Here is a 24,049-nt window from a genome sequence, read left to right as displayed (position 1 = left end):
TTGGTTAAAGTCTCCAGCAATGATATGTACTCCCTTGGAGTAGACCCTCTGGTGTTTACACTGTCATACAGGTGGCTGAGGGTAACGAGAGTTTTAGCATCAGGTGGAAATTACACAGCTGTACTAATCACATTTGATAGGTCTCTTGGTTGGCAAAATGGTCTGTATGAGACTGACAAAGACTCTATATCTGGTGAGCAATAACTGTCAATAATCTGGCTCTGTGAGCACCAATCATTATGGACATAGAGGGATACACAAGACCTCCACCTCTGCTTTTGCCGGAGCCTCTATTGCAAGTCCCACTGGTGTAGCCTGCACCCTGCTAGCGAGACAACAGCATCAGGTATCACCCAGTGTAGCAACGTCTCTGTGACCTTTCACTATGGATCTGGCATTTGAGAAAGATAGTTTGGAGTTGTGGTTTGTGGGGCCGTCTTCGTAGCTTGGCGAGCAGGCCCCCCTGGCAGCCCCGCTTCTGCTTCCTCTCTCTACATTGAGAAGCCATGGGGTCTCATGATGTCCATGGGGATGTTGTGCGCCTGCTGGAAGTCAGCCATCATGTTCATCTGGCTTGGAACGCCGTTGGTTGTAAGCGCCTGTCAGTTATATAACACTGCTTTGCAAAATTCAAGCACCCAACAAGCAAACACACAAAGAATCACCACACTACAGATGAAAGAGCCGCTGCACTAATCTTGCTACATACATGCTTCATTTCATGATGGTATCTTATTTGTTCAGTATTATTTGGTATAATCATTTGTAGTGATATTAATTAATGCAGCGCTATGGGGGCACAAACCAGTGCAATCTGTAGGCCAGTCCCAAGCCCGGATAAATGCAGAGGGTTGCATCAGGAAGGGCATCCAGCGTAAAAACTGTGCCAAAGAAATATGAGCGTTCATCTAAAGAATCCCATCCCGGATCGGTCGTGGCCCGTCTTAACAACGCCCACACCTGGCACTGCTAACCTGCAGGGCGTCGGTGGAAATTCAGCTACTGTGGGTCAAAGACAAACAAGAGGAGGAAACCGGATCCGTCGTCAGAAGAAAAGGAGCTATGCACAGAGCCTACAACTGAGTTTAGGGACTTTGAATGTTGGGACTATGACAGGAAAAGCTCAGGAGTTGGTTGACATGATGATTAGGAGAAAGGTTGATATACTGTGCATTCAAGAGAGCAGGTGGAAAGGTAGTAAGGCTAGAAGTTTAGAAGCAGGGTTTAAATTATTCTACCACGGAGTAGATGGGAAGAGAAATTGAGTAGGGGTTATTTTAAAGGAAGAGCTGGCTAAGAATGTCTTGGAGGTGAAAAGAGTATCAGATCGAGTGATGAGACTAAAATTTGAAATTAAGGGTGTTATGTATAATGTGGTTAGCGGCTATGCCCCACAGGTAGGATGTGACCAAGAGTTGAAAGAGAAATTCTGGAAGGAACTAGATGAAGTAGTTCTGAGCATCCCATACAACGAGAGAGTTGTGATTGGTGCAGATTGTAATGGACATATTGGTAAAGGAAACAGGGGCGATGAAGAAGTGATGGGTAAGTACGGCATCCAGGAAAGGAACTTTGATGGACAGATGGTGGTGGAGTTTGCAAAAAGGATGGAGATGGCTGTAGTGAACACTTATTTCCAGAAGAGGGAAGAACATATAGTGACCTACAAGAACGAAGGTAGAAGCACACAGGTGGATTATATTTTGTGTAGACGATGTAATCTGAAGGAGATTACTGATTGAGTGTAGCTCGACAGCATAGGATGGTGGTGTGTAGGATGACTCTGGTGGTGGGTAGGAAGATTAAGAAGACAAAGATAGAGCAGAGAACCATGTGGTGGAAGCTGAGCAAGGAAGAATTGTGCGGCCTTTCGGAAAGAGGTGAGACAGGCTCTCGATGGACAGCAGAAGCTCCCGGAAGACTGAACTACGACAGCCAAGATAATCAGAGGGACAGGCAGGAGAGTACTTGGTGTGTCTTCTGGTAGGAAAGGGGAGAAGGAGACTTGGTGGTGGAACCCCAAAATACAGTGAGTCATACAAGGAAAGAGATTAGCGAAGAAGTGGGACACTGATAGGACTGAGGAGAGGCGAAAGGAGTACATTGAGATGCGACGTAGGGAAAAGGTAGAGGTGGCAAAGGCTAAACAAGAGACATATGAAGACATGTACACCAGGTTGGACACGAAAGAAGGAGAAAATGATCTCTACAGGTTGGCCAGACAGAGGGATAGAGATGGGAAGGATGTGCAGCAGGTAAGGGTGATTAAGGATAGAGATGGAAATGTGTTGACTGGTGCCAGTAGTGTGCTAAATAGATAGAAAGAATACTTTGAGAAGTTGATGAATGAATAAAATGAGAGAGAAGGAAGAGTTGAAGAGGCAAGTGTCAAGGACCAGGAAGTGGCAATGATTAGTAAGGGGGAAGTCAGAAAGGCACTGCAAAGGATGGAAAAATGGAAAGGCAGTTGGTCCTGATGACATACCGGTGGAGGTATGGAAGCAATTTGGAGAGATGGCTGTGGAGTTTTTGGCTAACCTATTCAACAGAATACGAGCGGGCGAATAAATGCCTGAAGAAGGGAGGAAAAGTGTTCTAGTTCCCATTTTTAAGAACAAAGGCGATGTTCAGAGTTGTGGGAAGTACAGAGGAATAAAGTTCATGAGCCACACAATAAAGTTATGGGAAAGAGTAGTGGAGGCTAAACTCAGGACAGAAGTAAGTATCTGCGTGCAACAGTATGGTTTCATGCCGAGAAAGAGTACCACAGATGCATTATTTGCCTTGAGGATGCTCGTGGAAAAGGACAGAGAAGGTCGGAAGGAGCTCCATTGTGTCTTTGTGGATCTAGAGAAAGCCTATGACAGAGTACCAAGAGAGGAACTGTGTACTGCATGCGTAAGTCTGGTGTGGCAGAGAAGTATGTTAAAATAGTACGGGACATGTATGATGGCAGCAGAACAAGGGTGAGGTGTGCCTTAGGTGTGACAGAAGAATTTAAGGTGGAGGTGGGACTGCATCAGGGATCAGCTCTGAGCCCCTTCCTGTTTGCGGTGGTAGTGGATAAGATGACAGATGAGGTTAGACTGGAATCCCCTTGGACCATGATGTTCGCAGATGCTATTGTGATATGCAGCGAAACCAGGGAGGATGCAGAGGAACAATTAGAAAGATGGAGACAGGAGGAAAGGAGAGGAATGAAGATTAGCCGAAGTAAAACAGAATATATGTGCGTGAATGAGAAAGGTGGACAAGGAAGAGTGAGGCTACAGGGAGAAGAGATAGCGAGAGTGGAGGACTTCAAATATTTAGGGTCAACAATCCAGAGCAATGGAGAGTGTGGTAAGGAAGTGAAGAAACTGGTCCAAGCAGGTTGTAACAGCTGGCGGAAGGTGTCTGGTGTGTTATGTGACAGAAGAGTCTCTGCTAGGATGAAGGACAAAGTTTACAAAACAGTGGTGAGACCGGCCATGATGTACAGATTAGAGACGGTGGCACTGAAGAAACAACAGGAAGAAGAACTGGAGGTAGCAGAAATGAAGATGTTGAGGTTCTCGTTCGGAGTGAGCAGGTTGGATAGGATTAGAAATGAGCTCATTATAGGGACAGCCCAAGTTGAATGTTTTGGAGACAAGATTCCAGAGAGCAGACTTTGATGGTTTGGACATGTTCAGAGGCGACAGAGTGAGTATATTGGTGGAAGGGTGCTGAGAATGGACCTGCAGGCAAAAGAGCGAGAGGAAGACCAAACAGAAGGTTTATGGATGTAGTGAGGGAAGACATGAGGGCAGTTGGGGTTAGAGAGGAAGATGCAGGAGATAGGCTAAGATGGAAAAAGATGAGAAGAACATTTGTAGTGATATTAACTGGTTGTTGCTTTACATTTCAGTATATGTTCACCTAATTAATAGAAATAACTAGTTTTAATATGATTATATCAGTGGTGATGTTATTTTTATTTTCAGTTAACTTTATTGTTTAATGGGTGGGCCGGCTCTGGTCATTCACTTTGATTCAGGGTTGCCCTGGGTTGTAGCTCAGTTAAACCGTCTTATATGATGGCCCAAAAACTTCTTTGCAGTGTTGGCAAGGTACTTGGATAATGTAGTGAGCTCAACTACAAGCTATGGAATACTTGTACTTGGTCCATGACGTACTTACAATCTCATCTGTGATCATCAGATACTTTCCCATTTAACTTCCTGCTGCATTACCAGCTGGAACATGAACAGGCAGGAAAAACAAGTACTTTAGCCACAAGAAAATTGAGTAAATATATTATGAGGATACATTTTAGTTCCCTAGAATAGTTGTTGGGTCAAATAAGGATTTCTCTGACATTGTTCAGACATTTCAGCAAAAATCATATTCATCGTGCTGTCAAGGATAGCCATATTTTAGTCAAAAACGGCACACCATCATTGTTTGAAAGCCAGCAGTGATTTCACCATGGCGTACGTGTCTTACGTGTCTTAATTCTCCCTTTGCCCCCCACTCCCTTCCCTTCCAATGCCACTCTTGGCCACTCCCTGACATGCCAACAATCTCTGAAATTGTCATGAGCATCATGGTGGTGAGTGGTATCATCCAGTATGTGTGTCGTGAAAGATTTAATCAGATTTTTTTTTCATGCTGTTTGGGCCAGTGGGAGCAATGTTTTTGCTGTGCATGTTGGTGCATGTTTCATTAGATTCCTTCTTAGCATCTGAGGAAGGAGAGAAGGCCTTTGATCCCTTCATTTTCCAAGACATTCGAAAGGCTGGTTATGATATACAGAACTTTTTCAAAATAATTGAGGTTCAGGTTTTTCACAGAATCATAAAAATCACAGAGAGGACCAGTGATACAGTAATGTTTGGGTAGGGATATAGATAATCCAACAATTTCCCAATTACTCAACACGCCAACGTAAAAACATACATGAATACATTCTTGGGCAAGTTGAAACAATCACATTTTTGAGAGTGGAAAATGCAATTGTCCGTTTAACATCGCAGTACAGTGGAGCCCTGCATATTTGAAGTTCATTTTTGTTCAGATTTTTTTTATTGTTTTGCATTTTTTCAAATTAAGTTATGGTTCTTTTTTTTTTTGGAAAGGGTGAGGATTAACCCAAAAACACTAATTGGTCATTTATTCCATCTTATTGAATATTTTAACAAAGCAAATTTAGAGTGCATTTCATATACAAGGTAAGACAATGTCCTTTATATGATTGAAATGGTTTAATACAAAGAGACGAAACATTTAAATTTGAAAAAAAAAACAAGAATCACAAGAAAATTTATATATTAAAAATAAATAAAAGTACAATTATAAACAGCATACAGAGCAAGATATATAAAAATTGGGAATACTATAAAAAGCAAGAGAAAAAAGAGTTTTCAACCTGGATTTAAAAACATTCACACTTGGGGTTGACATCACCTGTGTTGGCGACTTATTCCATTGCAGCATAATAGCTAACACCATGTTTGCCTTGGATTCTGGGCTCCACTATTTGACCTGAGTCAGTCGATCTCAGAGCTCTACTGTGTTTGTATTTCGTTAGCATTTCTTTCAAGTTTTCAGGACCCAAACCATTTCGTGATTAATAGATCAGTAGAAGAACTTTAAATATTTTCATTCATTAATAATTATAATAGCTCATAGTTCTGATGACCTGGGTTCAAATCTGGCCTCGATTGTGTGAGGGTTGCATTTTCTCTCTGTGCCTGCGTAGGTTTTCTCTGGGCACTCCGGTTTCCTCCCACATCCCAAAAACATGCATTAATTGGAGACTCTAAATTGTCCCTAGGTGTGATTGTGAGTGCAACTGTTGTTTGTTACCATGTGCCCTGCGATTGGGTGTCAACCAGTTCAGGGTGTACCTGGTCTCCTGCACAATGACAGCTGGGAATGGCTCCAGCACTCCCGGGAAAATGGATGGATGGAAGACGCACTTAAAAGTCTTAAATTTTCTCAAAAAAAACACAGCATGGCTATTGTGCGCAATTATTTGAATTGTTCAATGAAGTGCACTTAAACACACTGGCTACACAGTTAACATGTATACTATAACAATTTAATGTGTATGTAAGCTACCATATGATGCACTCCTGTGACCCTAGTGAGGATAAGAGGCTCAAAAAATGGGTGGATGGATGGATGGATGGATGGATGGATGGATGGATGGATGGACGGAAGCATTATACAACAACGGAAACCATTTGATTTTTTTTTTCAAGTGAAAGGTCCCATTTCATTTTATGTATTCATAATTGCGTTTTAACAACACATTTCTGGGTTCTCACTAGGGTCGAAGCTGTGCTGGGGCCCATCCCAGGTGACACAATGCAAAAGGCGGGGTCCACCCTGAGCTGGTTACCAACCAATCACAGGGCACATTGAGTATAAACAAACAATCATTCACACTCATTTTTACACCTATGGACAATTTAGAGTCTTTAGTTAGCCTATCAAAAAATTTTTAGGGATGTGGAAGCAAACCGAAGTTCCCAGAGAAAACCCATGCAGGTGCGCTGGTAACATGAAAACTGGCGAGGTACATTTTTTACCCAGCATCCTCAGAACAGTAAGGCAAATGTGCTAACCAGTGCCGTGTATATATTTGTCTGTGTGTTTATATTAATTTAGGAGTGTTGACTGACTAGTAAAGGAGAACATTGGCAACAGTTTCAAGATGACAGATTGTAATCGTGCTCCCTGACTGGGTCAAACAATGTATGTATGAATAAATCTAAAATTCTTTGCTCCTGAGAATATGTCAGATTATGAGCAAACATCATGAGAAACCAACGATAACACATATAGTATGTAAACACAGACATCGAAATGTCCAGGAAACAACTGAAAATGTTAAACGGTTTCTATTTAAGTGACAACGCTTTTGCCAGTTGATATAACCTTGTCATTCAACGACATCCTGAAGCCAAGGTTTTTGTCACACAATGCAATAGACAGAAATGTGTTTGTGATCTCTACTGATATATCCAAGAGGTAAAGTCTCGTTCGATTCTTACAAAATCAGAATCAGCATTATTGGCCAAGTGTGTAAAAACCCAATTTTTTTCCCAGCAGTTGGTGCTGCCCGAGTACGACATTCATTCAGAACAAAGAACAAGACATTTCTGTTTATAGGAACTATTCCTTAGAGTCATTCAAGATGTAAAATGTTCTTCATTTAGAACAGATAAGAGATAATTTTGTGGTTCATGTTATAGACCAGTGCAATGTCAATTGAGCAAAGGGAGCAGTTTAAAGTGAGGAATCGTGTGGTCTACAAAATGTAAAAAATCGAGAAAAAAATATAGATATATATTACTCATACTAATACGGATTGGGCCAGAATGTGAGTCAGTGTCCTAACATGGCACAACGCAAAAAAATAGTAGGTTTGCTGATCAAGAATTTAATCACTTAATTGCCAGAGAGAAAAACTGTTCGAATGCCTGCTACTTTTGACTTTCATTGATCTGTAGCGCTTTCTTGGCAGAAGGAGCTGGAAGAGCTGGTGGCCAGGATGTGGAGGTTCCAAGATCCTGCCTGCTCTGGACCTAGTTTGCGTTGCGTGCAAGTTCTCAATCGTGGGTAGCGTGGTTCTGACGATCCGTTCAGCGGTCTGAGTTTGTCCTTTTTTGTGGCGGCCCCAAACCAGACTGTGATGGAGGTACACAGGACTGAATGGATTACCTCTGTCTCAGCAGCTCTTGTGACAAGCTGTCCTTCCTCAGAAGCTGCAAGAGGTACATCCTTTGCTGGTCTTTTTTTAGGATGGAGTTGATGTTCGTCCCCCACTTCAGGTTCTCAGACTGTAATTCCCAAGAACTTGAAGGTTTCGACGGTTGACACAATACAGTTGGACAGTGTCAGAGCAGCTGTGGTGAAGGATGCCTCATGAAGTCAGCAATCATCTCTACAGTCTTTAAAGTGCTCAACGTCAGGTTGTGTTGACCACACCAAAGCTCCAGTCTCGCCACTTCCTGTCGATACACAGACTCGTCACCGTCTTTGATGAGGCCGATGACCGTGCTGTCATCTGTGATCTTTGGGAGTTTGACAGTCGGATGCCATGAGGTGCAGTCGTTCATTTAGAGCGAGAAGAGCAGAGAGGGAGAGGACACCACCTTGGGGCCCCTTGGTGCTGATAGTGCACATGGATGAGATGGTGTGCCCCAGCCTCACCTGCTGTGTCAAGTCAAAATTGAACTGACATACAGAAATGAATCTGCAAGAATTAATGTATGATGCTACGGCTGTCTTTTTTCTTCAAGGTGGCATTTCAATGGTAATTTATTTTTATTCAAGCCTTCCAACATGTTTCACTCACACTATTTTCATATATTTCCTAAAAAAAAAAAAAAAAAATTAACAATGGCAAAAATTATACCACATAATACATAGAAGTTCGATGAGGTAATGTAATTGGCTCCTGCTCTTTACGTGTGATGCTGTGAGAGGCTGTCTCCAAAATGTGAGTGGTCCAAAATATGAATGAAAATCACATATTTCATCAGGAAATGAGCCGAAGATTTTTACAAACTCTATTTATGGATATTTGTTTCTGCAGACATGAAAATTTGTAATTTGTAAATCCAGAATTACAAAATAAGTGCCACTTTTCTCACCATTTATTTTAAGCACTGCCCCATTAGTTCACATTCAATGGAAGCAAACAAATAACGCATAAAGAAAAAGCATAAAACTATAAAGAAACATAAAATTAATTGACTGATTGAATAAGATGAAAAATGCCATTATCTTTATCATTGCTTTAAACTTCGTAATGCCAATATTTTTCCGTACCTGCAGTCAAGAAACTGTGTTGTATTGTGATCTCAGTTCAGTTGTCATATACATTAAGTTTTGATTTGGTTCCAAGATGCCTTCATTTTCCAAGAAATTGTAAATGCTGGTTATGATACACAGAGCTTTTTCAAAATAATTGAGGTTGAGGTTTTGAACAGGATCATGAAATTCATAGATGACATGAAGAGTGATATGGTAAAGTTCAGGTGTGGCAACAACTAATCCAACCATTCCCTAATAACTCAATATGCCAACGTACAAAAACACGTTCACATTCTTGGGCAAGTTGAAACATTGTACAGCAACCAGGTTTCTGAGGGTGGATCATACAATCATCAATTTAACATTGCAGTTTTGCATTTTTTTGCCAAGTGAAAACAATAAATCGTTTAGTGTTTTCTTTTTTGGGATGGGGGTGGGTGGTTCACCAAACCCAAAACACTTTGGTCATTTCTCCCTGCTTATTCAATATTTAAAATAACAATTATAATAATAACAATATTTTTCACATTACAATTATAGTGGGCTTCAATTCAATTTGGGATTTTTGCTATTCGCAGTCAAGCTCAGTGCCTATCGCCAACAAATACCAGGTGGTCCACTGTATTTCACAAACTAGATCAGGGGTGCCCAGACGTTTTTATCCAAAGATCTACTTTTCAAGCAGCCAACCTCTTGCGATCGACCAGGAGGGGGGCAAAAGAGAAACTGAAATAGGAGGTCAGCTTGCTAGAAACGCACCTTTATGTGCATGCGATCAACGTGTCTACCCCAACTGGATCAAGCAACGAGATGGATGATAGGCTGATGTCTTTTTTTTTCTTTTGAAGGACCAAGGCACGGTGGACGAAGCTAGTAAAGTGTTGGCTTCAAAGTTCGGAGGACTCTGGTTTGATCGCGGCCCAGCCTGTGTGGACTTTGCATGTTCTCCCCGTGCCTGGGTGGGTTTTCTCCGGGCACTCAGTTTCCTCCCACATCCCAAAAGCATGCAACATTAATTGGACACTCTAAATTGCCCCTAGGTGTGATTGTTAGAGCAGCGGTTTGTCTCAATGTGCCCTGTGATTGGATGGCAACCATTTCAGGGTCTACCCCAACTCCTGCCCGTTTGACAACTGGGATAGGCTCCAGCACTCCCCATGATACTTGTGAGGATAAGTGGCAAAAAAAATGGATGGATGGATGGATGGATGACCAATGATGAAATAGAATCACCAAGTCACAAAGATCAACCCACGACAAAAATGCAAAACATCTATTATTTTAAAGTATATTGATGAACCCCTCCTCCAGCCCTCACCTTATCGTGGTGGAGGGGTTTGTGTGTCTCAATGATCCGAGGAGCTAAGTTGTCTGGGGCTTCATGCCCCTGGTAGGGTCACCCATGGCAAACAGGTCCTAGATGAGGGTCCAGACAAAGTATGACTCCAAAACCCCTATGATGACTACAAAAATTGGATTTTGGTTTCCCTTCTCGGACGCGGGTCACCGGGGCCCCCCTCTGGAGCCAGGCCTGGAGGTGCTCGAAGGCGAGCGCCTGGTGGCCGGGCCTGCACCCATGGGGCTTGGCTGGGCCATTGGGGTCGGGTGCAATGTGAGCTGGGCTGTGGCCAAAGGCAGGGACCATGGCGATCCAATCCCCAGCTACAGAAACTAGCTCTAGGGACATGGAACGTCACCTCTTTGGGAGGGAAGGAGCCCGAGTTGGACTCTGTTCCACTCTGGAGTTGCCCTCGGGGAGAGACGCCGAGCAGGTGTGGGTATACTTATTGGCCCCCCACTCGGGGCCTGTACATTGGGGTTTACCCTAATGGATGAGAGGGTGGCCTCCCTCCGCCTGCAGGTAGGGGGATGGGTCCTGACTGTATTTATGCACCAACCACCAGTGCAGAGTACCCACCCTTTTTGGAATCCTTAGAGGGAGTGCTGGAGAGCGCCCCCTCTGGTGACTCCATCATTCTGCTGGGGGACTTCAATGTGTGGGCAATGACAGTGAGACCTGGAAGGGCATGATTGGGAAGAATGCCCCCCCCCCCCGATCAGAACTCGAGTGGTGTTCTGTTACTGGACTTCTGTGCTCATCACCGATATGTCCAGAACAAACACAATGTTCAGGCATAAGGATGTTCACATATTGACTTGGCACCAGGACACCCAAGGGTGCAGTTCAATGATCAACTTTGTGGTTGTGTCATCGGACTTGCAACTGCATGTCTTGGACACTCGGTTGAAGAGAGGGGCGGAGCTGTCAACTGATCACCACCTGGTGGTGAGTTGGCTCTGATGGTCGGGGAAGATGCCAGTACGACGTGGCAGGCTCAAACGTATTGTGAGGGTCTGCTGGGAACGGCTGGCAGATTCCCGTCAGAAGGAATTTCAACATCCACCTCTGAAATAACTTTACTCACGTCCCAGAGGAGGCGGGGGACATTGAATCTGAGTGGACGATGTTCCACGCCTCCATTGCCATCGGCAGCTGACCGGAACTGTGTCCGTAAGGTGGTCGGTGCCTGTCGTGGCACCCACGAACACGTTGGTAGACACCAACAGTGAGGGATGCTGTCAAGCTGAAGGAGTCCTATCAGGCATTTTTGGCCTGTGGGACTCTCGAGGCAGCTGATAGGTCTCAGCTGACCAAACAGAATGTGGCTTTGGTGGTTGCTGAGGGAAAAACCGGGGTGTGGGAGGAGTTCGGTGAGGCCATAGAGAACGACTTCAGAACTGCTTCGAGGAAATTCTGGTCCACCGTCCGGCGTCTCAGGAGAGGGGGAAGCAGTGCATCATCAACACTTTGTATAGTGGGCACGGGGTGCTGCTGACCTCAACTCGGGATGTTGTGAGTCATTGGGGAGAATACTTTGAAGACCTCTTCAATTCCACCAACATGCCATCCCACAAGGAATCTGAGTCTGGGTGCTCTGAGGCGGGCTCTTCCATCTCTGGTGTTGAGATCCCCGAAGTGGTTAAAAAGCCCCTTGGTAGCAGGGCCCCGGGGGTGGATGAGATTCGCCCGGAGTTCCTAAAGGCTCTGAATGTTGTAGGGGTGTCCTGGTTGACATACCTCTGCAACATCGCGTGGACATCGGGGAAAGTGCCTATGAATTGGTAGACTAGGGTGGTGGTTCCCCTTTTCAAGAAGGGTGACCGGAGGGTGTGTTCCAACAAAAGAGGGGTCATACTCCTCAGCCTCCCTGGTAAGGTCAGGGTACTGGAGAGGAAGGTCCGTCGGGATGTCGAGTCTCTGATTCAGGAGGAGCAATGTGGTTTTTGCCCTGGCCATCGAACAGTGGACAAGCTCTACACCCTTGGCAGGATCCTCGAGGGTGCGTGGGAGTTCACTCAACCAGTCTACATGTGTTTTGTGGACTTGGAGAAGGCATTTTTACTGTGTCCCTCAGGGTGTCCTGTGGGAAGGTTCTTCGGGAGTATGGGGTACCGAATCCCCTGATACGAGCTGTTCGGTCCAAGTATGACCGTTGTCAGAGTTTGGTCCGCATTGACGGCAATAAGTGGGACTCGTTTCCAGTTAGAGTTGGATTCCGCCAAGGCTGCCCTTTGTCACCGATTTTGTTCATAACTTTTATGGACAGAATTCCGAGGCGCAGCCGAGGCGTAGAGGGTGTTCGGTTTGGTGGCCTAGCATCGCATCTCTGCTCTGCTCTGCTCGGATGACGTGGCTCTGTTGGGTTCATCAAGCCGTGATCTCCGGCTCTCACTTGAGTGATTTGCAGCCGAGTGTGAAGCGGCGGGGATGAGAATCAGCACCTCCAAATTCGAGTCTATGGTCCTCAGTCGGAAAATGGTGGCGTGCCATCTCCACGTCGTGGATGAGATCCTTACCCAAGTGGAGGAGTTCAAGTATCTTGGGGTCTTGTTCACGAGTGAGGGAAGAATGGAGCGGGAGATCGACAGACTGATCAGTGCAGCGTCTGCAGTGATGCAGACTTTGTATCTGTTTGTTGTGGTAAAGAAGGAGCTAAGTCAAAGGCGAACCTTTCACTTTACCAGTTAATCTACGTTCCTACCCTCACCTATGGGCGTGAGTTGTGGGTCGTGACCAAAAGAAGAAGATCCCGGACACCCTGCGGCCAAAATGAGTTTCCTCCGCAGGGTGTCCAGGCTCTCCCTTAGAGAAAGGGTGAGAAGATCAGTCATCCAGGAGGGTCGAGCTGCTACTCCTCCGTACTGAGAGGAGCCAGATGAGGTGGCTTGGGCATCTGACTCTGATGCCTCCTGGACGCCTCTCTTGTTCTTTCTGTCATGACGCACAGCTCATGCCCATAGGTGAGGGTATGAATGTAGATTGATTGGTAAATTGAGAGCTACGCCTTTTGACTTTGCTCCCTCATTACCAAAACGGACCGATAGAAAGTCCGCATCACTGCAGACGCTGCACCGATTCGTCGATCTCCCGCTCCATTCTTCCCTCACTTGAGAACATGACCGGTCCCCTTTCTTAAAAAGGGGGACCACCACCCTTGCCAATCCAGAGCCACTGTCCTCACGCCCACGCAATGTTTCAGAGGTTTGTCAACCAACACAGCCCCACAATATCCAGAGCCTTTAGGAACTCAGGCGAATGTCATCCGCCCCCGGGGCCCTGCCACCAAGGAGCTTTTTAAACACCTTGGTGAAGAAGAGCCCGCCTCAGAGCACCCAGACTTAGCTTCCTCATGGCAAGGCGTGTTGGTGGAATTGAGGAGGTTTAAGTATTCTCCCCACCGACTCAAAACATCCCGAGTTGAGGTCAGCAGTGCCCCCTCCCCACTATACACAGTGTTGACGGTGCGCTTCTTCCCCCTCCTAAGACGCCGGACGGTGGACCAGAATTTCCTCAAAGTCGTTCTCAATGGCCTCACCAAACTCCTCCCACGCCTGGGTTTTTGACTCAGCGACCACCGAAGCTGCATTCCGGTTGGCCAGCCGATACCTATCACCTTCCTCGGGAATTCTACAGGCCAGAAATGTCCTCTCTTGGTACTCTGTCATGGGCTTTCTCTAGATCCACAATGACACAATGTAGCTCCTTCCGACCTTCTCTGTACTTTTCCACGAGCATCCTCAAGGCAAATAATGCATCTGTGGTACTCTTTCTAGGCATGAAACCATACTGTTGCACGCAGATACTTACTTGTGTCCCAAGTCTAGCCTCCACTACTCTTTCCCATAACTTCATTGTGTGGCTCATGAACTTTATTCCTCTTTAATTCCCACAGCTCTGAACATAACCTTTGTTCTTAAAAATGGGAACTAGAAGACTTTTCCTCCATTCTTCAGGCATCTTTTTGCCCGCTAGTATTCTGTTGAATAGGTGAGTCAAAAACTCCACAGCCATCTCTCCAAATTGCTTCAATACCTCCACCAGTATGTCATCAGGACCAACTGCCTTTCCATTTTTCATCCTTTGTAGTGCCTTTATGACTTCCCCCTTACTAATCATTGCCACTTCTTGGTCCTTCACACTTGCTTCTTCAACTCTTCCTTCTCTCTCATTTTCTTCATTCATCAACTTCTCAAAGTATTCTTTCCATCTATTTAGCACACAACTGTCACCATTTCCATCTCTATCTTTTCCTGTTGCACATCCTTCCCATCTGTATCCCTCTGTCTGGCCAACCTGTAGAGATCCTTTTCTCCTTCTTTCATATCCAACCTGGTGTACATGTCATCATACGCCTGTTGTATAGCCTTGGCCACCTCTACCGTTACCCTACATCGCATCTGAATGTATTCCTTTCGCCTCTCCTCAGTCTTTTCAATGTCCCACTTCTACTTTGCTTCTATCTTTCCTTGTATGACTTCCTGTATTTTGGGGTTCCACTACAAAGTCTCCTTCTGCCCTTCAACTACCAGAAGACATACAAAGTACTGTCCTGCATGTCTCTCTGATCACCTTGGCTGTTAATCTTCCTCCCCACTGAAGTTGTCACCAGGAGTGTCCCACTTCGAATATTCACAACATTTTGTCCAAATTCAGCAGGATTTATTGAATTCCAATCGGGCAGGGCAGAGCCTCCTGTTGAAGCTGCTACCAGATTGGGAACCGGAAGCAAAAGCCTTTGAAAACCCTGAAATTTTTTTTTTTGATAAAAATAAAAAGAATAAATTACTAAATTAAAAATTTGACTGTAAATGTTTACCAAGGTTTCATGTCCACTGGTGGTCAACTGCCATTAAAAATAGAACATGTCAAGTGGCATTTCTTTTCTCTTCTTGGTGACGGTCACAGATTCTGTGATGAGTGAAAGTATCTAAAGAGACGATGTATTCTTCTTCTTTTCCTTTCGGCTTGTCCCGTTAGGGGTCGCCACAGTGTGTCATCTTTTTCCATCTAAGCCTATCTTGTGCATCTTCTTCTCTACCACCCATTGTCCTCATATTCTCCCTCACAACATCCACCAACCTTTTCTTTGGTCTTTCTCTCACTCTTTTGCCTGGCAGCTCCATCCTCAGCACCCTTCTACCAATATACTCACTCTCTCGCCTCTGAACATGAAAAATGTTGTGTGGCCTTTCGGAAAGAGGTGACCCAGTCTCTAGATGGACAGGAAATTTTTTTTTAAGTGTTTTCAAAGGCTTTTGCTTCCGATCCGGAAGACTGGAATACTACTGCCAAGGTACTCAGAGAGGCAGACAGAGTACTTGTGGTGCCTTCTGATAGGAAAGGGGAGAAGGAGACTTGGTGGTGGAACCCCAAAATACAGGAAGTCATCCAAGGAAAGAGATTAGCAAAGAAGAAGTGGTACATGGAGAGGACTGAGGAGAGGTGGAAGGAATACATTGGGATGCAACGTAGGACAAAGGTAGATGTGGTGAAGGCTAAACAAGAGGCATATGACGACATGTACACCAGGTTGGATACGAAAGAAGGAGAAAAGGAAGAGGCAAGCGTGAATGACCGGGAAGGGAAGTGGCAATGATTTGTAAGAGAGAAGTTAAAAAGGCACTGAACAGAATTAAAAATGGAAAGACAGTTGGACCCAATAAAATACCAGCGGAGGTATGGATGTAATTGGGTGAGGTGTCTGTGGAGTTTTTGACCAATTATTCAATAGAATGCTAGTGGGAGAGAAGATGCCAGAAGAATGGAGGAAAAGTGTGCTCGTCCCCATTTTTAAGAACAAAGGCGATGTTCAGAACTGTGGAAACTACAGAGCAATAAAGATAATGAGCCACACAATGAAGTTATGGGAAAGAGTAGAGGAGGCTAGACTCAAGACGGAAGTAAGTATCTGCAAGCAACAATATGGTGTCATGCCTAGAAAGAGTACCACAGATGTCAGAAGGAGCTACATTGTATCTTTGCAGACCTAGAGAAAGCCCATGACAGAGTACCAAGAGAGGAACACTCGTACTACAATTTGAAACTCTGGTGTGGCGGAGAAATATGTTAGAATAGTACACGACATGTATGAGAGTGGCAGTGAGATGTGCCAGAGTTGTGTCAGAAGAATTTAAGGTGGAGGTGGGGCTGCATCATGGATCCGCGCTGAGCCTCTTCCTTTTTGCAGTAGTAATGGATAGGCTGACAGATGAGGTTAGACTGAAATCCCCTTGGACACTATGATGTTTACAGATGATATCGTGATCTGCAGTAAAAGCAGGGAGCAGGTGGAGAAACAATTAGAAAGATGGAGGCATGTACTGGAAAGGAGAGGAATGAAGATTAGATTAGACTCGATTAGCCAATGTAAAACAATACATGTGCATGAATGTGAGTGCCAGAGGAGGAAGATTGAAGCTCCAGGGAGAAACGATAGTGAGGGTGACTTCAAATACTTGGGGTCAACAATACACAACAATGAAGAGTGTGGTCAGGAATTGAAGAAACTGGTCCAAGCGGGATGAAACAGTTGGTGGAAGGTGTCTGGTGTTCTATGTGACAGAAGAGTCTACACTTGGATGAAGGGCAACGTTTATAAAACAATGGTGAGGCCGGCCATGAGAGGGGAGAGAGTGAGTATATTGGTCGGTATTGGTTGATGGATGTTGTGAGGGAGGACATGAGAACAGTGGGCATGAGAGAGGAAGATGCATGAGATAGGCTTAGATGATAGATGACATGCTGTCGCTACCCCTAACGGGACAAGTCAAAAGGAAAAGAAGAAGAAGAGTTGACAATGACTTGGTCCATCTCTCATATGATATGTATTTATATTTTACCTTTATTTACCCAGGTTAGGCATTTAAGAACAGGTTCTCATTTCCAATGCTGGAATGGCTACAATGAGGACGAAGCCAGAGTGTCATTTATCCATCCATCCATCCATCCATCCATGCATGCTTCTTCTGAGCATCTTATCCTCACAAGGGCCGCGTGAGTGCTGGAGCTAATCAAAGCTGTCATTGGACAGGAGGCAAGGTACAACCTGAACTGGTTGCTAGCCAATCGCAGGGCACATGGAGACAGACAACAGTCGCACTCAGTAACACACACACACGTACAGTAATGATAAATCAAACAATTTTGTAGTGTGACAATATTTACTCATGATAATACGGTACAGTAATAATAAACTTGCTACAGTACATACACTGTCACACTCACATTCTAACCATTAACTTACAGTTCCCAGCGTAAAGTGCCTTAAATGCATGAATCACCCCTTGATCATTGGGTCCATGGATGTAGTGTTGGGAGTGAGAAACTATAGTGAAGAAAATAAGTATTTGAACACCAAATACTTGCACGTTATTGCAAATATAAATATTGCACGTTCTCCCACTTAGAAATCATGGAGGGGTCTGAAATTTTCATCTTAGGTACTGAGAGAGAGATATTCCAAAATGTAAAAAAAAAAAAAAAAAATGGGATTCTGTGTATGCACTAACTTCTTTTGAAAAACAAAACCCATTGTTTTCTGATGATGTGCATCAAATTTATTAGAACCAAAAATAAATTGTGAAATTTATCAGCATTCATGTGTAAAACCATTTTTGTGATCGATAATTAATTTAAGTCATTGTCACGTAGAGACATCTGATGGTGATGCAGAGGTAACAATCTTTTTGATATATTGAAAAAAATGTAACAGGTAACTATGCTTCAATAACTTGATTATTGCAATTTGCCTGCTTATCCTATGTCTGTTTATGAATTAGCATCTAATGTACATGCAGTTTTACCCGAACACTGGCATAGACAAAAGAGCAGCAGTATGGGAACGACAAAAGTGTTTTAACATACATCGACGCCATTGATGTTCAAAGTGAGTATAAATTGGCTGATCAATTGGTAGCAGGATTTGAGTCCTCGGGTTGTTGGTGCACAACCAACAAAAACGTAGACAGAATCAACTATATTCATTAGAACGTACAAGAATTGGCCAATTGGACAAAGAGAGGGTTTGAAACTGTGCGTGAACGGTTATCTGTTGGCTGAGAGAGGAGAAATCTGTGCTATGTTTGGAGAACAATGCTGCGCAGTGAAGGCCAACACACAGCTACGCACGGACTTATGCTCCCGAGGGGCTTCGAACCCTGAACGGCTCATAACGGTATTGACACCTCCGTGTGTGGCAGACCTGGATGAATGCCTTTGGAAGATGCAAAGCCCTGTTGTCCTCAAATATGGTATCAGTCGCTGTTTTTGCAGCAATTTTGACCTCGTGTGGATGTTCTATTCTTTGTCTGCGTGCTCTCATTGTGAAATTTATTAGCACTGTTATGTCACCCACCAACGAACAGGTGGCGGAGATGTAACCTTTAATGATGATGAATAACAGTGACAATAACAATAACAGAATTTTCCATTAATTTTACTTGACTTGTTTCCTGATCCAGATTATGAGTTAAAAACATTTTTTTTCTCTGAGTGTGCATGTATTTGTTTTCATTAAAATGTTTTCATTAAAAGACGTTGCGAGATGATATCAGAATGTGTGCAAATACATATTCAACAGGAGGAAATGTTAGAATTATTGTTAATATTTATTTTGAACTTACAACAAAGCCATAGTATTGTAGCGCCGAAGAAAAGGAGTCGAAGGCAGAGTGTTGAACACAGGACCAAACCTCGTTTTTAATACATACATCACCAGAGTGAACCCATTACAGCGGGAACTTTCTAACCCCCTAACACCGGAGGTGTAACGAACAATAACGTCTGTGCGGAACCTCGTAACATAACTCAAGGTCCCATAGGTGAATTATGTAGACCATTCAGCCATAGTCAAAATCCCTGTGCCGTGGTGGGACGATGGCCCGAACCCGGCGGGTGTGCACTGCAGGGGCCGAGGGGGGGCGGGGCCGCACCGTCCATTGAGTCAAAGGCCTAGGGCCCAGATGGGGTTGAGGGCACCCCAGCAGATACAGGAAGTCGGGGTAAAGGGGATTTTGCGTGGCGATCCACCTTAGCACGCTGACAGGTCACGTTGACCCAGGTCTGTACCCCGTGGTCCAAGGCCTGGTCCACGCTCATACGGGAGTAGTAAAAACTCATATGCACAGTGACAACGACTGCCCTAGAGAGGCAGTCCGCGACCACATTGGATTTGCTGGCGTTGTGTCGAATGTAGTGTTCTCCGAGATGAATGACAGCTGGTGTTGCTGGCGGGCGGACCACGGCTCGACCACGTTGGACATGGCAAAACTGAGGGGTTTGTGGTCCACATACGCCGTGAACTCACGGCTTTCCAGTAGGGAATGGAAGTGGCGGATCGCCAGCCAGAGGCTGAGGACCTCCCTATCAAACGTGCTGTATTTGCTTTCCCTGGGGACCAGCTGACGGCTGAAAAAGGCAAGCGGTTGCCAGGCACCGCCGACCAACTGTTCGAATATGGCCCCAACGACGTAGTCCAACGCGTTGGTAGTTCAGGGGGACGAGGGCTCCAGGGGACGGGTGGGCCAGCAGAGCGCCCCGGCTCAGCGCGCCCTTCGTGGCCCCGAAGGCTTCCACCCTCTCGGCCGTCCATTCAATGTCCTGGTTGGGGGCCTTGCCCTTAAGAGCCTCATACAGCGGGCGCATGCTGTGGGCCGCCCGGCGGATGAACTGGTGATATAAAGTCACCATCCCTAGAAACTCTCAGAGCGAGGTTGGGGAAAAGCGGAGACGGCCTCCACCTTTGACGGAAGGGGGGCAGTGCCGTTTTTGTCGATGAGGTGCCCGAGGAACTCGATGGAGAGCACCCCGAAAACACTTCACAGTGTTGATGATCAGGCCATGTCGCTCGAGTCTCGCGAAGAGGTCCCGAAGGTGCTTCAGATGTTCTTACTCCAAAGGCCTGGTGACTAGGATGTCGTCCAAATAGACGAACACAAAAGGCAAGGTTCCAAATCCATTAACTGTTGGAAAGACTGGACCTCGTTTTTCAGTCCAAACGGGATCCTCAGAAACTCGAACAGGCCAAACGTGTGACGACAGCCGTCTTGGGAACGTCTGAGGGGTGCACGGGGACCTGGTGATAACCGCGCACCAAGTCGACCTTGGAGAACAGGCTTTCGCCCGCCAGGTGGGCCAAGAAGCCTTGAATGTGGGGGACAGGGTAACGGTTGGGTGTAGTGGCGTCGTTAAGATGGCGGTAGTCAGCATACGGTCGCCGCCCGCCCTCTGGTCTAGGGATGAAGTGTAGCGGCGAGGCCCACGGCCTATCCGAGCAGCGGACGATGCCCAGGCGCTCCATGTTGGCAAACTCAGACTTAGTGACTGCTAGCTTCTCGGGGTCGAGCCGTCGGGCTCTCGCGTGAATCGAGGGGCCCTTGGTCTCAATGTGGTGCTCGACCCCACGTTTAGTTGTGGCAGAAGAGAAAGTGGGCCGCGTCAAGCCGGGGAACTCACCAAGGAGGAGCTGATACTTGGTGCCATCTGAGAGTGAACTGTAGAGACCGCCATAAGTTGCCTCATTGCAGACACAGGCAACCGAGGAGAAAGTCAGTGCGTGCACCAGAGGCCCCTTCTTCACGTCCACCAGCACCACATGGGCACAAAAAAATTTGCGTCAATGAGAGAGAACGAGACATCGGCAGTGACAAAGTCCCATGTAAAGCGCCGACCCCCGAAATAGAAGTCTTTATGCCATACGTGCAGATAGGGGAGCCGTTAGTGAACAGTAGGGGTGGCCCTGAGTCCCGCCAGCGGCGTCATCCGCAGTGGCAGTCAGGACGCTCCTCTGGGCGCCAGTCTCGCAAAAGAATTTGCACCCGGAAAGGCATTGTAACGCATTGTAGTTGCAAGGGGCGCGGCACCTCTCCGCTTTTGCGCCCAAACGGGCGTGGAAGTAGCACAAGCCTGTGTCAGTGCGGCCGTCGGTGGCGATGGAGCCCCTGCTGGATGGCACCCCCGCGCCCCTGGGGGCGAGTAACTGCGCGCCAGCACCTCAGGGGAGAAGCGCTGGGTGGCCAGGAAGAAACGTTCGGCCTCCTCAGCCAGGGCACGGGTTTCAGTAATAGAAGTGTTAGCGAGCTCTGTCTGAACATGCAGCGCCATGTGTCTGAGAAACAGTTCCATGAGAAGGAAGTTGGGCTCCTCCGCGCCCAGCAGGTTTAGCATCATTTCCATGTGTTCCGAAGGTTTGCAGTCCCCCAGTCCATGAATAGCCAAAAGACGTGGGGCTCCCTCTGGCCGTGAAAGCTCGAAAACCTTGAGGAGATGAGCCTTGAGCCCAGCATATTTATCTCAGGCCGGGGGAGATGTGATGAAACTCACTGCTCTGGCCGCCGTTGAGCTCCCAAGGGCTGAGAAAACGTGGTAATAGCGCGTGGTGTCATCCGAGATCCCGTGGAGGGCGAATCGAGCACCCGTCTGCGTGAACCACGCTGTCGGGGACGTCTCCCAAAACTCTGGCAATTTGAGGATGGCGGTTGCCATGTCGGTTCAGTCTCGGAAACGCCAGGACTGACGTCGGGGTAACAGTTTAGCGCCGAAGAAAAGGAGTTGAAGGTGGAATGTTGAACACAGGCGCAAACCTCGTTTTTAATACAGACATCAACAGAGTGAAGCCATCATAGCGGGAACTCTCTAACACCTTACACCAGAGGTGTAACCAACAATAACGTCTGTGCGGAATGTCGTAACCTCACTCGAGGTCCCGTAGGTGAATTATGTAGACCACCACAGTATCATCCTTGTTTCGAAGATTCCTTGCACACAGGATTGAAGCCAGACAAAGTATCATCTTCTTTGGTCTTGGCCATGTTATAAGTTTGAGTCTTACTGATTGTATGGGTTGGACAGGTGTCTTTATGCAACGAAGGACCTCACACAGGTGCATCTGATTCGGGATAATACATGGAGTGGAGGTGGACTTTTAAAGGCGGACTAACAGGTCTTTGAGGGTCATAATTGTGGCAGATAGACAGGTCTTCAAATACTTATTTGCAGCTGTATCACAAAAATAAATCAAATTCTTTTTGGATTATCTCTCTCACGGTGGACATGCACCTATGATGAAAATTTCAGACCCCTCCATGATTTGTAAGTGGGAGAACTTGCAATATAGCAGGGTGTTCAAATACTCATTTTCTTCACTGTATATACTCCTTGTTTGCTCATCCATGATAACGCTGTATGTTTTTGTTTTTTTGCTGCTGCTAACATTGGCTGCTATTCAACTACAACTTCTGCTCAGGTTGTTGTCCCGCCGGGCATTTGTTGTTTATTTCCATTCCAAACCCAAAGTGCCACCGACTACACTGTTGCCTTTAATGATGAAAAAATCCGAATCATCTTTATTTTGTCAACTATGTCAAAAACACAAGGAATTTGTCTCTGGTAGTTGGAGCTGCTCCAAGCACAACGGCCAATTGCAAAGTCACTCAGACAGAGCTGCTTTGGGTTTTGGCTTTTGATGATGCCAGGTTAGTATTGTTTTGTTAGTGACCGATGCTGAGCTAGTTTGTGTCACATGCCATTGCAGAGTGCAACACATGAAACTTTTTAATTGAATTATATTTTGGGGGAAGAGTACAATTAGATATCTATAAAAGTAGGTCATACAGCTGGCAACACAGTGCTGCAGCTGTAGAACGTTGCCCTCACAGTTCTGAGGACCAGGCTTCAAATCCCTGCCTCTCAAAAAACATCCATGAACTGGAGTCTCTAAATTGCCCCTAAGTGTGATTGTGAGTGCGACTGTTGTCTGTCTCCATGTGTCCAGCAATTGGCTGCCAGCCAGTTCAGGGTCTACGCTGCCTCCTGCCCGATGAGCGCAAGGATTGGCTCCGGGATTCTCACGACCCTTGAGGATAAGCGGCTCAGAAAATGGATGAATGGAAGGTCATAGACTTATCTGTCCAACAGAAATGAAGATAATTCCATGTCGTAGCTGATAAAGTCCTTCAGTTGTCACCACTTCTGTAAAAACAGGTCCAATTTGTTTCCTAATTGTTTCTTTCTCTATTTAATTCACTGTTTTCACCTTTCTAGTTTCTTTGTTCTATTTGTAGCTGTTTTAGTATCGCAACTGTTATGTGTGTGTGTATTTTTATTTTCCTTTCATATTTTTATGTTACTATGATGCGGTTCTTTTGTGATGTGGAATTCTGGAATGTTCCGAGAGGTGCCTATAGAAGAAGACAGAGCAGGACTGTCAACAGAGCTTCTTTCCACCACTCTTTGGACAAGTAGACAAGTACACGCCACAGTGAATTCTGCCTTTCATTCTTGGACATTTCTGGACATTTGTTGACTTGGAATATTCGCTGGAAAGAACATTTGCCTACTTGTTCAACTCTGGTGACTATACATAGCTTGGCTCAACAACTCTGTCTTTGAACTTCTATTCTGTGTTGATTATTTTCTTGTTGCATTTTTGTGTGTGTGATTGATTTTGTGTGTGTCTTAAACACCATACAACTGCTTTTTTTTTTTTATTATTCTACTCATATTTTGCTGGTTTGAGTTTGGGGATGTTAGTCTAAATTCACACGTAACAAAATTGGGGGCTCGTCCGAGATCGAATTCATTTGACGTTTGAGACATCTGTTTAAAAGCACAAATTTTTTTGCTGCATATTTGCAACTTAAACTGTGAAGCCAGCAAAATAGAGTTTAGACTTGAGCACTTTATTAGGTCCCCTACGCCTGAATCAGTCTGTGATTTACGCAAGTCTGAACTTCTGCAACTTGCTAGTCATTTCCGACTTGGGTCCAAACCTTCTATGAGAAAATTTATGATTTTGAACATTGTTATGAGTCATTACATTGATGAGAGGATTTTTGTTCCTGATGTTTTAGCCTTGGTAAAAGAGGAACCTTCAGACGTTTGTGAGTGGAAGAAACTGGAATTATAACTTCAGATTGAAAA

The 24,049-nt window shown here is 45.4% G+C and overlaps 1 protein-coding gene and 1 long non-coding RNA gene across 2 annotated transcripts in view; both read left to right on the top strand.

Moving 5' to 3' along the window:
* alg14 (ALG14 UDP-N-acetylglucosaminyltransferase subunit) overlaps window positions 1-23,105 on the top strand; it is a 77,681-nt gene extending 54,576 nt beyond the window's left edge. Inside the window, exons 4-5 of the mRNA XM_061805982.1 lie at window positions 9,639-9,749; window positions 22,902-23,105. Coding sequence (XP_061661966.1) covers window positions 9,639-9,749; window positions 22,902-23,027 — 237 coding nt within the window. The 3' untranslated portion in view covers window positions 23,028-23,105. The remainder of the gene's footprint in view (window positions 1-9,638; window positions 9,750-22,901) is intronic.
* On the top strand, window positions 1,455-9,632 carry LOC133493048 (uncharacterized). The gene is made up of 3 exons (XR_009792835.1): window positions 1,455-6,544; window positions 6,637-6,723; window positions 7,496-9,632. It is a non-coding gene; the product is annotated as an uncharacterized LOC133493048 (long non-coding RNA).
* Window positions 23,106-24,049: the final 944 nt, after the last annotated feature.

The sequence above is a fragment of the Syngnathoides biaculeatus genome, chromosome 19, assembly GCF_019802595.1.
Source record: "Syngnathoides biaculeatus isolate LvHL_M chromosome 19, ASM1980259v1, whole genome shotgun sequence".
Lineage (NCBI taxonomy): Eukaryota > Metazoa > Chordata > Actinopteri > Syngnathiformes > Syngnathidae > Syngnathoides > Syngnathoides biaculeatus.
The sequence above is the reverse complement of the archived record's forward strand: the minus strand, read 5'-3'. Positions and strand labels throughout refer to the sequence as shown.